Genomic DNA, 13,714 nt, shown 5'->3' with positions numbered 1-13,714 from the left:
TAGATAAAAAACATTGCCTTATCAATAAAAATACCTAAACTTTTAACTATGTTTTCTGACAACTTCAGTGTAATTTCTGGAGCACATCCGATAGCAGCTCTGTGTTTCCGTGCACTATTCTGGTGGTGCATACTGATCTGCAGCAGAATCAGTGCATGATCCATCAGCCACGGGCTTGTGTCTAACATTACCTTACACTAGACAAATTGCATGGGACACTATATTTGGGACTTCCCTCGGGGACTATACCTCTCCAAAGCAGCGTTGGGTTACACACAGAATACTGAGTACACTCCACTACTCACTCACGAGGCTCACTGGAAGACTACTTTAGATTTTCTGAATGGATTGCAGAGTGAAAGAGATCCGGTATGCAGAGATGGAAGTAGCACTGCAAATTTGTACTTTAGTAGTTTTAATCAACATATGTGGAAGTAATAAAGTCATTTTCATATTCCAGGTAAACAATAAAAACACCAGTCTGCATTTATTTAGCTCCAACTGTTATTGATGTTAACAACATCTTACTAATACTCAACTGCTTCTACACTTGCTGCTACTGCAAAGTACTATCATTACTACAACTGTATGTGTATTATTACCACCACCACTACGGTGACTGTTGTTCATAACTGTCTGTTATATGCATTTTTTTTTTTAACTTAACCTATGCATGTTTTCTTAAACAAGTACTTAATACTTATAGCATGCAGTTACTCAGTTGCATACTTTTTGCAGTATATTTTGCAGTCTTATCTTCAGACTTAACCAGTTGGCAAATACAGGAATTAGGGCTGCACTACTTTGCACAATGTAAACAACTCCAAGAGCATTAATATTTAAAAGAAGACCAAAATATGTCTAAACTACAGGTACACAATTTTGGCGAAACTTTTCTAAAACGTCTGTTGTGTTTTTTGAGGACATTCAATGATCTAAATAATTTCAGCCTTTTCGTTTTGATTATGCCAACTGAAATTGTAATTTCTATCTAAATGCAATATACAGTATTGTGTAACCCTAATAGGAACTTGAACTAATGTATAATGTATACTCAATGATTCGGAGATTACTTTGAAAATATATTTAGTTACAGAATACTAAATACCAAAATTAAAATGTACATTGTTATGTATTCTAATACAATACATACAGAATAATTTGATTGGACAATCAAATTATTCTGAATACTAAAATAATTTTACTTTGAGTAGCATTTAAATTATAGTGTAAAAAAAAAAAAACGTGATATGTAATAGGAAACGACTTCTTTATTTGTTGTTTTGCATTAACTTGTGTCTATTTAGAATTTAAAATTGCATGATCAATTATCGCCATGTATTCCTTTTAATTTAGAAAAGTAAATGTATTCTGAATACTACCAAATTTGATACGAGTTAGAGAGTGACATCTTGGGTTTATATTATATTGTATTTACAGTGTGTTATTTCTTTATTTTTTTATATTTATACTATTGTTGTATTATTGTAAATGTTCAGCACTTTGGTAAGCTTTGGCTGTTTTAAACGTGTTTTATAAATAAACTTGATTTGATTTGAAAGGAAAGAGTAATTGTACTTGAATACAGATACTCAAAATTAGCATTAAGAAAAAGAATTTTGGGTACATATATTCAGTTTTCTTATCTTCCCTTCTGATCTAGTTCACTTTAACTCCAGACTGTGGAATAAAGCCTAAGCCTGCAGTGTTTTAAATGCAGTATAGAGGAGCACTGCAGCAGAACTGTATGCCTGAGATAAGCGGCTGCCTGCCCACCCCTGTCCAGACACGGCTCGTACCCTTTGTGGTAGATGCAGAGGCAGGGCAGGCGTGCAATAGTGTCCCCCTGCGTCAGCTCCTCCAGGCAGATGGCACACTCCCCTGCATCCTTGGTCAGGACGTCCTCTGGATCAAGAACAGCACAAGACAAAACATGAATGAATGAAACAGTTAAGATGACTGCAGGTTTACAATGGTCCTGTGGTTCTATCACTGCAATCTTTCACAGTATGACAATAAGCCTTTCTATCTTCATGGAGACCAAACCAAACCAAGTTACAGGTCAGATTTTTGGAGAGCAATCCCGCTCACAGTCAGAATACATGTTTAGTAAGGTATTTTTGAGCTATAGAAACACATGTAATTGAAAAAAAGGTAAGGTAGAGCTGTTTAATGGCATATTGTAAAACATGCCAGGCAGAGCAAAGACATATTCATAGAAACAAGCAGGTGACAGACCCCCAACCAAAAAGTTACACAGTGCACATTTAAAGAGTAAAAAGTAAAAGTATTTCACACAAATTTTCTAATAAAATCTAATAAGGCTTCAAATGTAGTGATTTTGATATATTATTGTGCTGAATTTTATTCAACAGAAACAAATGAATTGTTTTTTTTCCCCCTAGATCTTTTTATTTGTGTATATTTGTTTGTTCAAATGTGTGTGAAAAAAAGACTAAAATTTAAATATATATAATATATATATTAAAAAAATATATATAAAATAATATATATTTAAAAATACTTTACTTTTCAGTCCAGTTAGAAAATGTAGAGGAGTAAACGTACAGATACCTGCTCTCAAATGTAGTGAAATAAAAGTAAAAAGTATCCCCTTTAAAATCTACTTAAGTAAAAATGTAATTATGTGTAATTTACTTAGGTACAGTACGTTACTACTTTTCCATCATTACGTTCCATGGTGGTGTTTCCATAGTCTCCCTGTGTTTTTGGTTGTTTCCTTGGCAGACTATGGTTTCCCCCATTAACCTTAAACATGCACAACAGGCTAATCCTTCAGCTCAGTGCCCCTGTGTCCTGACTGTGAACCTGACTCATATCTGCAGAGGGCCAAAGTATGTCATCTAAGGTAGCCCAAAAGGGACATTTAAAGGTTGTAAGGAGGATGACCAGGAAAAAAAATAAATAAATAAATAAATAAAGAGGATACCTCGTTGTCTATTGGCTGTTATGTTGTCAATCAAACTCCCTACGTTTCTAGTGTAACTGACTTACTTGCTGGGATTACATGGTTTACATACGGCTCTCACGTATTCCTCATACACAAGACAAGGTTTACTCAAGCAACGCAGCGGTTCTTAGAGGCTTTTTCAAACTGTAGCTTCATTGCAGTTAGTACAAAGTTTGTTGACAAAAGAAAGTTTTTGAGGTCGCTGAAAGAAGAAGAGAAGGGAAAAGGAGCGAAGCCAAACTAAGGTGATTCTTGGAGATTCCTTCCAGCGACGGCGTGCACTGAAGCAGACGAAAGGTCTAAAGACTGACACATTGGTTGCTAAATTACTTCTGGACAGGTCACTTCAACAGCAATTCGTTCTGCAATTCTGAACGTGCACCGGCTGTAAACAAGCATGATTTCTAGCGTAAGGAGGAGGCAGGAGGAGGCGTTTCTACTTAGGGAGCTGTGGAAGAGAGAGCGCAACATTTGAAAAAGGACAAGCAGTTGCTGTATTTCACTTTCCTTGGAAAATAATCTATACAACCTTTAATAAGCTACTCACGTAAACAGGGACTTCAGAAATTCAAACCAGTTTAGTTCCAAAAAAACAAAAAGTTACAATAGAATATATACATTGTCAAGTCTTGGTATGGTAACAGCTAAACCTAGTATAAAAATAGTAATTCTATGTTAAGATAACCTAAACTTGTCCAACAATGGAGAAATTCCAGTGTTGCAACCATAAACTGAATATATAAATGGATGTTGCTAACGCATTAGCTGCTGCGTTCCTAATAGCACGTTTGCATGCGGGATCTTCCAGCTCCTACTGACCCTGGCTCCCATTGCCTTATATTGGAATATTGTTGTTCCTCTCTCTCTGTAACTGCTGCAGTGAGCCTCGTCATTTTGAAATTTTGTATTATTATATTATTATATTAATCCACCCTTCATCGGGGTGATTTTTTCCCACTATTTTGTCCATTAAAAACATCCTATTCATAATAGACCCTGGTTCCAAAGTTGCTCATGTAAACACTGGCATCGTGACCTTCATTTGAGTAAAGGGTTTGTCGTTCATTTCTGGTAACACTACGACTACATGACATCACAGGGTGAACAGAGTATTTTGAGCTTTGGAGATGTAAACAGACGAATAATAAAGGGTTACTCAAACATATGTGAATCAAACAAAACACAACCCTCAGTATGTTTTTAATGAGAGTAACAGCATTATAACATGACATAACATAGGACATAATAATAATAGAGTGTTACACATGATTCATGCAGGTGGAATGTACTGAGACATCTAGACTAGATGTGCATAGACACAATGGTGAGTGTGATAAATTCAAGTAAAGTACGAACATATACTTTTAATACAAGTCAATATAAAAGGTGTACACAAATCTCCACCAGACTTTGAATTCCCCTGTGATGGCTTTAGCTGATGCTGAGGGTTCCCCTGTGGAGCTGGAGGATGCACAGTCCATTTCCACTGATTGTTATGGTGGGGACACTTTCCTCCTGTGTGCATATACGCTCTGCAGTTGTTACCAGCCCCAGTCCAGATTTACAACAGTCATAAAGTGAGCCGTGAGAGATGGATATGCTCGCTTGACCCGATCTGAGTCGCACCATTTATGTTCATTTATTTATTGCAGCGTGACTGTCTCTGAGCCTCATATCGCTTCAGTGCGCTCTGCTAATGTGACCCTTTATTGCTTCAATAGTCCTTTTAGTAGTGCGTGTATTCTCTAAAGATGTTCTTAGTATAATAGCTAAGGTTATATTTCTCAAAATTGAGTGTGAAAGACTATAAAAACAATCTTCTATCAGTCAAAATTGAGATTTTAGAGTCTGACAAGTATCTACAAGCTTAATTTCAATCTAATTTATTTGTAATTGTATTGCAAATGGACTCTTGTGAGCTTTTAATCATGTTATAATGGTGTTACCTCCTCAAAAACATGCCTGGAGTTTTGTTGTTGTTGTTTCAGCTCCTTTTACCTTTAGTTCAGAAGAGATTGGAAAGTCCAGGGCTGAAATTATACAAATGATTCTAGTGACAGTGTATTGATGTCAAAAACACAGTGGAGCAGTTCCCCTATTACCACATGACATCACAACCTGTAAAATGTTTTCTGTTTGAAAAGAACACAGCCTAAATATACAGGGTTAAACATGAAACAAAACACAAATCCAGATACTTTATGCTTTTGATGAGGAAACAACATTATAACATTGATCAGAACAAAGCATATAAGATCTTTAAAATCAATGATCCGCTTCAGCAATCAAGTACAAATCTATTTTATTCACTGTGCAGTGCAGTTATTTTCCAAAACCTAAAAATCACCATGGATAAACCATGGAGAGCTGCTGACCCATTTTGTAATCCTAAAATGCAAACGCTAATACACATATATAGAGAGCATATATATTCCCTCTGTAGGTGTATTCTTACATTTTCAGTGGGAATCACAACACACTCTGTCTGATACTTCCCTATTGCACCCGAAGAATCCATTCAAACTCCTTTAATTATGTCTGCTAACGTATAGCACCAAATTATACTCCAGTTCCCTTCTATCTCATCTCCCTGTAGCACAGATGTAACCTGGTGCCAGTGTGATTCAGACTCTCTAAATGTGTATTTCCCATGTGCTTAAGCAGAGCACTTCAGACCATTCACTAGAGTGTTACCAATCCTGCCTCTCTCTTCTGGACCACCTCTCCATCCTCTGTCTAAATGCTTTTGGACATACGGCTTCATCAACATCGTAAACATACTAATACAGAGGCTTACAGAGGGGACAATTTGGGGAAAAAAATGTAATCACTATTTTACTGTGCAGACTGCACATCGTAAACAACTCCGGTCCAGAAGCATCACCATTGGGAGAAGACTCAAATCGAAACTGATGAACTAATACAAGTATCCCATTCATTTCAGAACATCTATGGAAAACTGTTGTGCGGGGGCATGGCTGACGTGGGCTTGTGGGCTGAACATTGGGTAGAATCATACAGCTAAAGGCTTGAATAGAGCCAGGGAGCGATTGCAAGATTACTCAAACATGCATAGATGAGATAAAACTGACATAATAAAAAAGTTATAACATGACAGAAAGCTCCAGCTATTTGTGAAAAAGAAAAGAAGTTGAGCAATATTGCCTTCACATGTTGATGAGAACGAGGTGGAAACAGGACGAGGACCACATGAAAACAACTGCTCTGGGAAGAAAATCAGGAATGAATTGGTACTTTAAATTATTGACATTCTGAAGATTCATGTTGACAAGGTATTGGTCACTACTAATTCCCACACTACATTCTCTAGGAGTCTGGTTTAAAGTGGAAGTCTATGCAGCACGGACCATTACCTGCAGCCAAACAGCACAGTCATTAGGGCAGGCTCAGGCTGGGGCTTATGTAACGCTGGATTAGCCCACATAGGCCTGGAAAAGCCAGTTATTATGGACCACTGCAGCACATAGCAGAAGCTCAGCTGAAGAGAGAAAACATGTCTAACACAGTGACAGAGGTCAGTCAGATGCAAAGGGACATCCAAAGCCCACGGGATTTCACAAAGGCTCATGGAAAACTACTCATGAGGAATGTTCACTTGACGTTTTTTTTGTTTTTTGTTTTTTAAATAACTGTGCCATTACATTCACTTACATTAGGAAACTGTTGGCCCATGTTTCAAAATTAATCTTCCTAAATTAGTCTGGTTGAAAAACAGTTATTATCAACCAGGAAGTGTCACGATTTTCAACCAGAAAGTCAAATTTTAAACCTAAAAAATGGCCAAATTGGTAAAACAAGTGTGTTTTTAACAAAAATAAATACATAAACAAATACAATTGTAGTATCTTATTTATATCCATAGATAAATAAACTTCATTCAAGTAAAATCATTTCAAGTAATGTACGTAATATTCAATAGAGAGGCCGATACATGCCCTTCTAGTGTACTGGCTATCATCTCTAGCAGAGGCCGATATTTTGTTTGGCCCAACCGGCTGCTTCAATATGCATGAAAAATATATGGCTGAAGCTTTGTTTGAATACTTCAGTAGTGTGATGTGTCTGAATATCAAGTGGAGTGGAGCAAACTGTAGGTGTGGTGCATTCAGTGAATTACCTGAATCATAAAAAAAAAAAAAAAAAGTCAAACTAATCCACTGAAAAGCATTAAATGTAACATATTCCATTACAATATCTGTATCGTCCCACTCCAGCACCCAGCGGCCAAGTAGAGCCCGACCTGGACACACCCCCTCATTAACCATCACACATGAGCTGTCTGATGCGTCTCATCATTGTAACTCTAAAAGAAACTGAATCTTTTAAACTGTAGTTTAAAAGACTGCAGCCTATTTACCTTGACCTGTGGTACTCAAACTCAAACTGAGGTATATAGACAGATCTTCAGTATGTGGGTCTGCCTAGTTCAATTTTATTTTTTTTTTACCTTGAATAGTCCCATTATAGACTTGATTAAGATCTGGAGGGACTTGGAATGCCAAATATTTTCTTTCTTGGTGTGAAATATTTGAGAGCCATTGGCTTAGACAAATAGAGTTAAGCGCTGGTGAGTTACTCCTCTTGAGAAACTGTAGTTCCAAAAACTCTCAATAGTTTATGTATTAAAATGCTGAGACAAACAATACTGTTACTATTACTATGAGCTATGGAGTTAGCATAAATTATATCACTGCTTCTCCAGAGTTTACCTGTTCCCCAGCATTCATCACCTCTTTCCAAATACTCGTCCCCAGCACACCCTCATCCTCTTATCGTCCCCTTCAGTCTCTTCTCAGTCAAGTCAGCCTCAATCTAAACCAGTCAAACAATGATCAAGAGGCATTTTGAATTCAGCTGAAAGTAGATAAAAATGACTCAGTGCTTCTGTATTCACAACACAAACCCATGTGACCTGCTCTCAACTGTAACTCCGTTTTCAAATGACAAATGCTTTAGGTCCAAAGTCCTGTGCCCTGCCCTCCTGTTGTCATGTTGTGTACACAGACAGCTGCACAAAACACTAGGTATATTTAGACACAAGAGGCCAGGGCCACAGGGTGGAAATACACTCTCTCAAGGCTGAGCCAAAGATGGTTCACCTTCACTCGTAAAACTGTAAACACATCACTGGACTGGTCATTGTAAGGGCAGTGAGCAAGACGCCTACACATTTGTACAGGAGAAATTGTTTGGGAACAGTGGCTCAGTGGATAGAGCATTGACACCCATCTGGTGTCTTACGAAAAGGCACAATGGGGTTTGGAAAAATAATAATAATAATAATAATAATGATAATAATAATAACTCATGATAACAATAGGTAGACCACTTCCTGCCCCACTGACATTTTTTGACAAAGGAAACAAAATGAAGATATAAATGGACAAATTATATTCTAGCTTTAAAAAGGAGGAAATAAAAAACACCAAATTATACTCTGTCTTTTGAAATGCAAATCAAATCTAAATCACTTGTCCCAGAGGGGCAATTTAAGCGCATAGAGCAGTGTTATGGAAATCTCTACATCAATAAAAAAAAAAAAAAAAAAAACAGCATAAAAATACAACAACAACAGAAAAACTCAAACTAAAGTTGCAGCTCAGAGCAGCTCAACAGGTAGAGTCATCAGAAACGGTCCCAGGGCAATTTGAGGAGAGTAGTGGCCCTCAGGACAAATGTGTCCCTCCTCAGTGTCCTCTGTGTTCTGCAGCAACACAGCAGCCTCCAGGGGGAACCAGTGAGCTCTAGAAACAACAGGAAAGCCTCGACTGAGCCTCTCTCTGATCTGTTGTTTGGGTTGTGTAGAGATGTGATGAGCCATTCCTTCAAAGTGTTTCCTGATATGTGCAATGGCAAAATAACAAACATAATAATAAACAATTGCTCCTGGTTGACATGGATTAACCCATCCTCAGTGTGATCTAATCTTTGAGAGTAAAAACAGTTTTGCCTCTGACTGACCCCAAAGTGAACATATGGACAGCTGGCTAAAGTCTCCAATCAGGATTATCACATGGACTGCGGGAGCCGGTCGAACAGCTCAAACTGAAGGCATGAAAGTGATGGGAGTTAGCCTGTGTTATCACTAATGTTTGAATAAAATGAGAAGCAGACAGCACTACCCACTGTGCATACAAAAGAACAAAAGAACCACTCACCTCACTGCACCTAGCTGAGCTGTTGTGTCTGGGTTTGGAGTTGTGCAGTTTGTCAAGTGACTATTCATTTTGCCCACTTAAATGTACAACCATCTATTCAGCTTGATGTAAAATAGATTTGATATTTAGCTCATTAATTCAGAAATCCTCCTTTGCTTTTTCATATTAAGCACTACATGATGCAATGACTCATTTTACACCAGTGATTCATATTCTTTTGGCAGGGAACTCCACTGACATTGGCCAAGTATTTGGATTTGTAAAGCAAAAAGTAGACTCGTTTTTACTTCACTTCAGCTCTATTGAGACTTCTAACATGAGTGTCAGCCACCTTTGTATCTGTGGAGATGTTATTGCTTTGCCTGGAATGTTCCACAATGGCATACACATATCGACCTCAATAGAAAAGCAAGTGACACCACCAGGTCAGTTACAGGTCAGGGGCCTCATTTATAAAGCTTGCTTACGCAAAAATCCTTGCGTACGCGCTCTCTACGCCAACTGCGGTATTTATGAACCTCGACTAAGGCGTGGCGCTTTGCTTAACTGTACGCCAACTCGGGACCTCCTTTAAGCTCTATGCAAAGTCTGGAGACACGGGGGAAAAGCGACACTCGTGGAGAGAAGCAGAAGTGAACAGAGTTTGAGGAAGTGTTTGATCAGAAAATCCACGTATACAGAAGAATTAACTTGTGATTTGCGCATTTAAGTGTTTGTTTAACCAAAACACAGAGAAGGGCTGTTTATTCCACTCATTATTCTCCACAATATTATACATTTGAAACTCATGCACGAGCGCGGCCACGTTCCCGGACTCGGTGCAGCGCAGAGTCTCCCACAGTCCACACCGCGACCATAGACTTCTACAAAACACAGACTGTGACCCAACACAGAGGACAAAATAATGACCCGACCTGAGAAAAAACTCTTCCCTTGGACACAGTAGGAGCCAGGCTTTGATTTAATGAAAGCAACTTTAACACTTTTACTTTAGTCTTTACGCACCGAGCGCCAGACTGGCCTGAGTCTGCAGACAACACGAAGCCTACTGCCCGAACCTGACCCCAACCAAAACCCGAACCAAAATCTTCCCTACATTTTTGTGTAATGGGGAACTCTTGCACATGAGAGCTGCTCTCTGACTGTATGAAGAACAGAATAATGCCAGTGCCCGTCCCGACCCAGACCCACACTCACAGGTGAGCAGTTTGGATGTTTCGTGTGGACTTTAATTGGCAGAATAACATCTGTATCTGATGTGTTTCATGCAAAATTTGTGTCCTCGTATCCCTCCTTCGCTCCTTTCCCTCTCCAGGGGAGGGCATCTGAATCTCTCACTCGCGCTCATAATTTGACCATTCGCATGCCTCTCGTAGCTACTAGGCGTACGCGCTAACTTACGACAACTCCTGCGCAGTTTTTTATAAATGAGGCCCCAGATCTGTGGAGAAACAAGCCCGCTCACACTAAGAATGCATGTTTTCAAAATGATATTTTAGCAATAAAAACAGCTGTAACAAATAAATCAATGCAGTTTAATGCTATACTGTGGAACATTCCCCAAACATTCCAAAGCAGTACCAGACCCACCACCACAACAATTATATAGAGCACCCTTAAAATTAGAGCTAAGAAGTCCAATGTTAACTATAATCTTTATCTTTGAAAGAAAAAAAAAAAGAAAACATTTTCCAATTCACTAAATTTTACACAATATTATATATGGATGAACTATTTCATTTTAGCTTATAAACAAAATTTTCCATTGCCACCTCTCAAATTTATTTATTTTAGTTTTTTTTTTTTTTTGTGTCTATCTCTCTGCTGACCCCGGCCACACACACGCACACAGACACACACACGCACTGTAGACGGCCTGTGGTGTGATAGTAGTGGTGTGTTATATAAGCTCATGGATGTATTATGTCACCGCTCATTCTCCCCGTGACAGTGATACGAATGTGTCCGAGTGACTGGCCAGGGTCACTGGAGAGACAGAGGGAGGGAGAGAGACATAAAAAGGGAGGGTGAGGGCAAAGAGAAAGAGAGAGAGAAAGAGGGGTAGAGATAGACAGAGAGAAAAGACAGAAAGCAATGCAGTGCTTACAGGTCTGCATGGTCACTGGACAGAGAAAAAGAATTGGAGAATTGGAGAGAGAGAGGGACAGAGAGGGAGAGAGAATTTGAGCGAGGGAGGTTTAAGAGTACTTAAAGGTCTGCAGGGTCACTGGGCAGAGAGAGAAGAAGAGAAGAGAAGAGAAGAGAAGAGAAGGGAGAGAGAATGAGAAAAAGAGAGAATTGGAGAGAAGGAGGCAAAGGGTGCTTACGGGTCTGCAGGGTCACTGGATAGAAGGATATAAAAAATAAAGAAAAAAATGAAAATGAGAGATGATGAAATGTGCGATAAAGAATGCTTATAGGTCTGCAGGCCCTGTGGAGAGAGAGAGAATGAAAAAAGAGAAAGCCATGTATGCGATTATAATAAAGGCAGAAAGAGCAGAGGAGCAGCTGGAGCTCACATTCAGTGGAGTTAACACATTATCATGAGATCAGGAGTTGCTTACACCATGACTTTACACCAACTCCTAACATTTAGCAGTTAACACAAGGGCACATAGATACTTAAATAAGGGGTTAGGGTTAGAGTATTTACTAAACCTGATTCTTAATGCTTCAATTCTTTCTTATGACTAATTGAAGGTCCTATATTAAGCAAAATTTACTCTTGTGAGTTTTAAGTCATGTTAGAACATTGTTACTTCATCAAAAACATACCTAGAGTTGTGTTTTGTTTCATTCACACATGTTTGATTAATCCTTCCTTATTAGACTGTCTACATTTCCAAAGCCCAAAATGCTGTTCCCCCTTGTGATGTCATGAAGCTGTAGTTTTCAAGTTAACAACTACCTTTTAGCTTTAGTTCAGTAGATATTTAGAGAAATTCCAGGAGAGAAATTGATTCTAAATGATTCTAGTGAAGGTGTAAGGAGGTAAAAAACACAGTGGAGCACTTCTCGTATTACCACATGACATCACAAGGTGGAGTGTTTTCTGTTTGAGAGAAAAACTCAGCCTAAATATGCCAAATTTGTGGCTTAAACATGTGTGAATAAATAAAAACACAAATCTGGGTATGTTTTTGATGAAGAAACAACATTATGACATCAGAAAAAAGTGTAATATGGGCCCTTTAGGGTGTACTTATTATAAAGTGTTACAGATAAAACACACTTGTGGAGGTCCTACTGAGTGCGTGCACCCTCAGGCTTCTGATTGGTCAGGAGCATCTGAGGCTTCCTCCCACTGAATCTGGCAGACTTCCCGTTGGCTTGGTTTTAGAAACAGGCCTTTGTGTATTTAAGTTATTATTGCTGCCATATCTGCCCTGTGCAGTTTGTGTTTACTCAGCCACAAGCGCGCACACACACACATACACACACACACACACAAACACACTCTAATGTAGCTTTATTTACACGCTACAGTATTCACTGCCAGTTACTGCAACCATAAAATACAGTCTATTATTAAGCTTTTAGTACAAGCAGAGGTCCAAAAATGCATCCAAGAATGTAATCAATGGATATTTAGGAACAATTTGTAAACTATAACAAAGAACCAAATAATACATCTCTGTGTTCATACTGATATCCAAGAGCAAGAGCAAGAGCAAGAATTAAAGGCATCTTAAAATGTGAAAAACAGAACTAGATCATTTTAAACAGTTTCAAGTGGTTTAAAGTTATTACTCACTTACCTCATGCATTCAGAGTATCCTAATTATTCACTGTGATGAATTTATAAGCATTTTTCACAGCTATTGGAGAACTGAGCAGAGTTTTTAAGATAATGACAACTAGCATGCTCACAGTGCACTTCCTGATTAAAGGACAATAACACCCTTTATAATTAGATGTAGACAGCACACAGTGGACAGATTCTAACCCCCTTTTTTTTTTCTTCTTCTTCTTTTTTTTTCTCAAATACATACAACTACAAGTACATATCCTTTAAGAAGATATGGTCCGACTATCAACAAATGAAGATTTTATTTTCATTGATTTTATCTTTATTTTACCAGATGATAAATGAGACAAAAGAGATGGCATCTAATTTCATACACTGATGTTAGTTCAAAAGGTTAATCTTAAAAGTGTGTAGTTTTATAGAGAGTTTGTTGTGAGCAAAGGTTGTAGTGAATGGTTAGCTAACACACAGGTTATGTGGTCCATAAAATGATGTCAGCAAAATGTGTCCAAAACAAACTTTACTGTTACAGTGTTTACTTCACTGCAAGTGGGAAAATCCCACACACCTACAGTCAACTTTTATCACAAATAAAATGCTTTTTACTGTGTGTGCATTTTAAAAGGCAAACCTCAAATTACTACAAAAACCAAACACATATAATAATAATAATAACCGATGAAAAGAAGTCATGCCAAAACATAAATAAACATGTCCTGGGCGGCAGTAGCTCAGTTGGTAGAGCATTTGCCCACTGATCTGAAGGTTGGTGGTTCGAATCTTGACATAAAAAAAAAAAAACATCACAGGTTGAGT

At 38.2% G+C, this 13,714-nt stretch overlaps 1 protein-coding gene across 2 annotated transcripts in view; it reads right to left on the bottom strand.

The window, feature by feature from the left end:
• Positions 1–13,714, bottom strand: part of znrf2b (zinc and ring finger 2b) — a 63,248-nt gene that overhangs the window by 3,957 nt on the left and 45,577 nt on the right. For both annotated transcript variants that reach the window (XM_055163756.1, XM_020937545.2), the window contains one exon: positions 1,800–1,905. In XM_055163756.1, coding sequence (XP_055019731.1) covers positions 1,800–1,905 — 106 coding nt within the window. The remainder of the gene's footprint in view (positions 1–1,799; positions 1,906–13,714) is intronic.

This window comes from Boleophthalmus pectinirostris, unplaced genomic scaffold (assembly GCF_026225935.1).
Source record: "Boleophthalmus pectinirostris isolate CB_2022bp ecotype Guang Dong unplaced genomic scaffold, ASM2622593v1 HiC_scaffold_6, whole genome shotgun sequence".
NCBI classification, from domain to species: domain Eukaryota; kingdom Metazoa; phylum Chordata; class Actinopteri; order Gobiiformes; family Gobiidae; genus Boleophthalmus; species Boleophthalmus pectinirostris.
The sequence above is the reverse complement of the archived record's forward strand: the minus strand, read 5'-3'. Positions and strand labels throughout refer to the sequence as shown.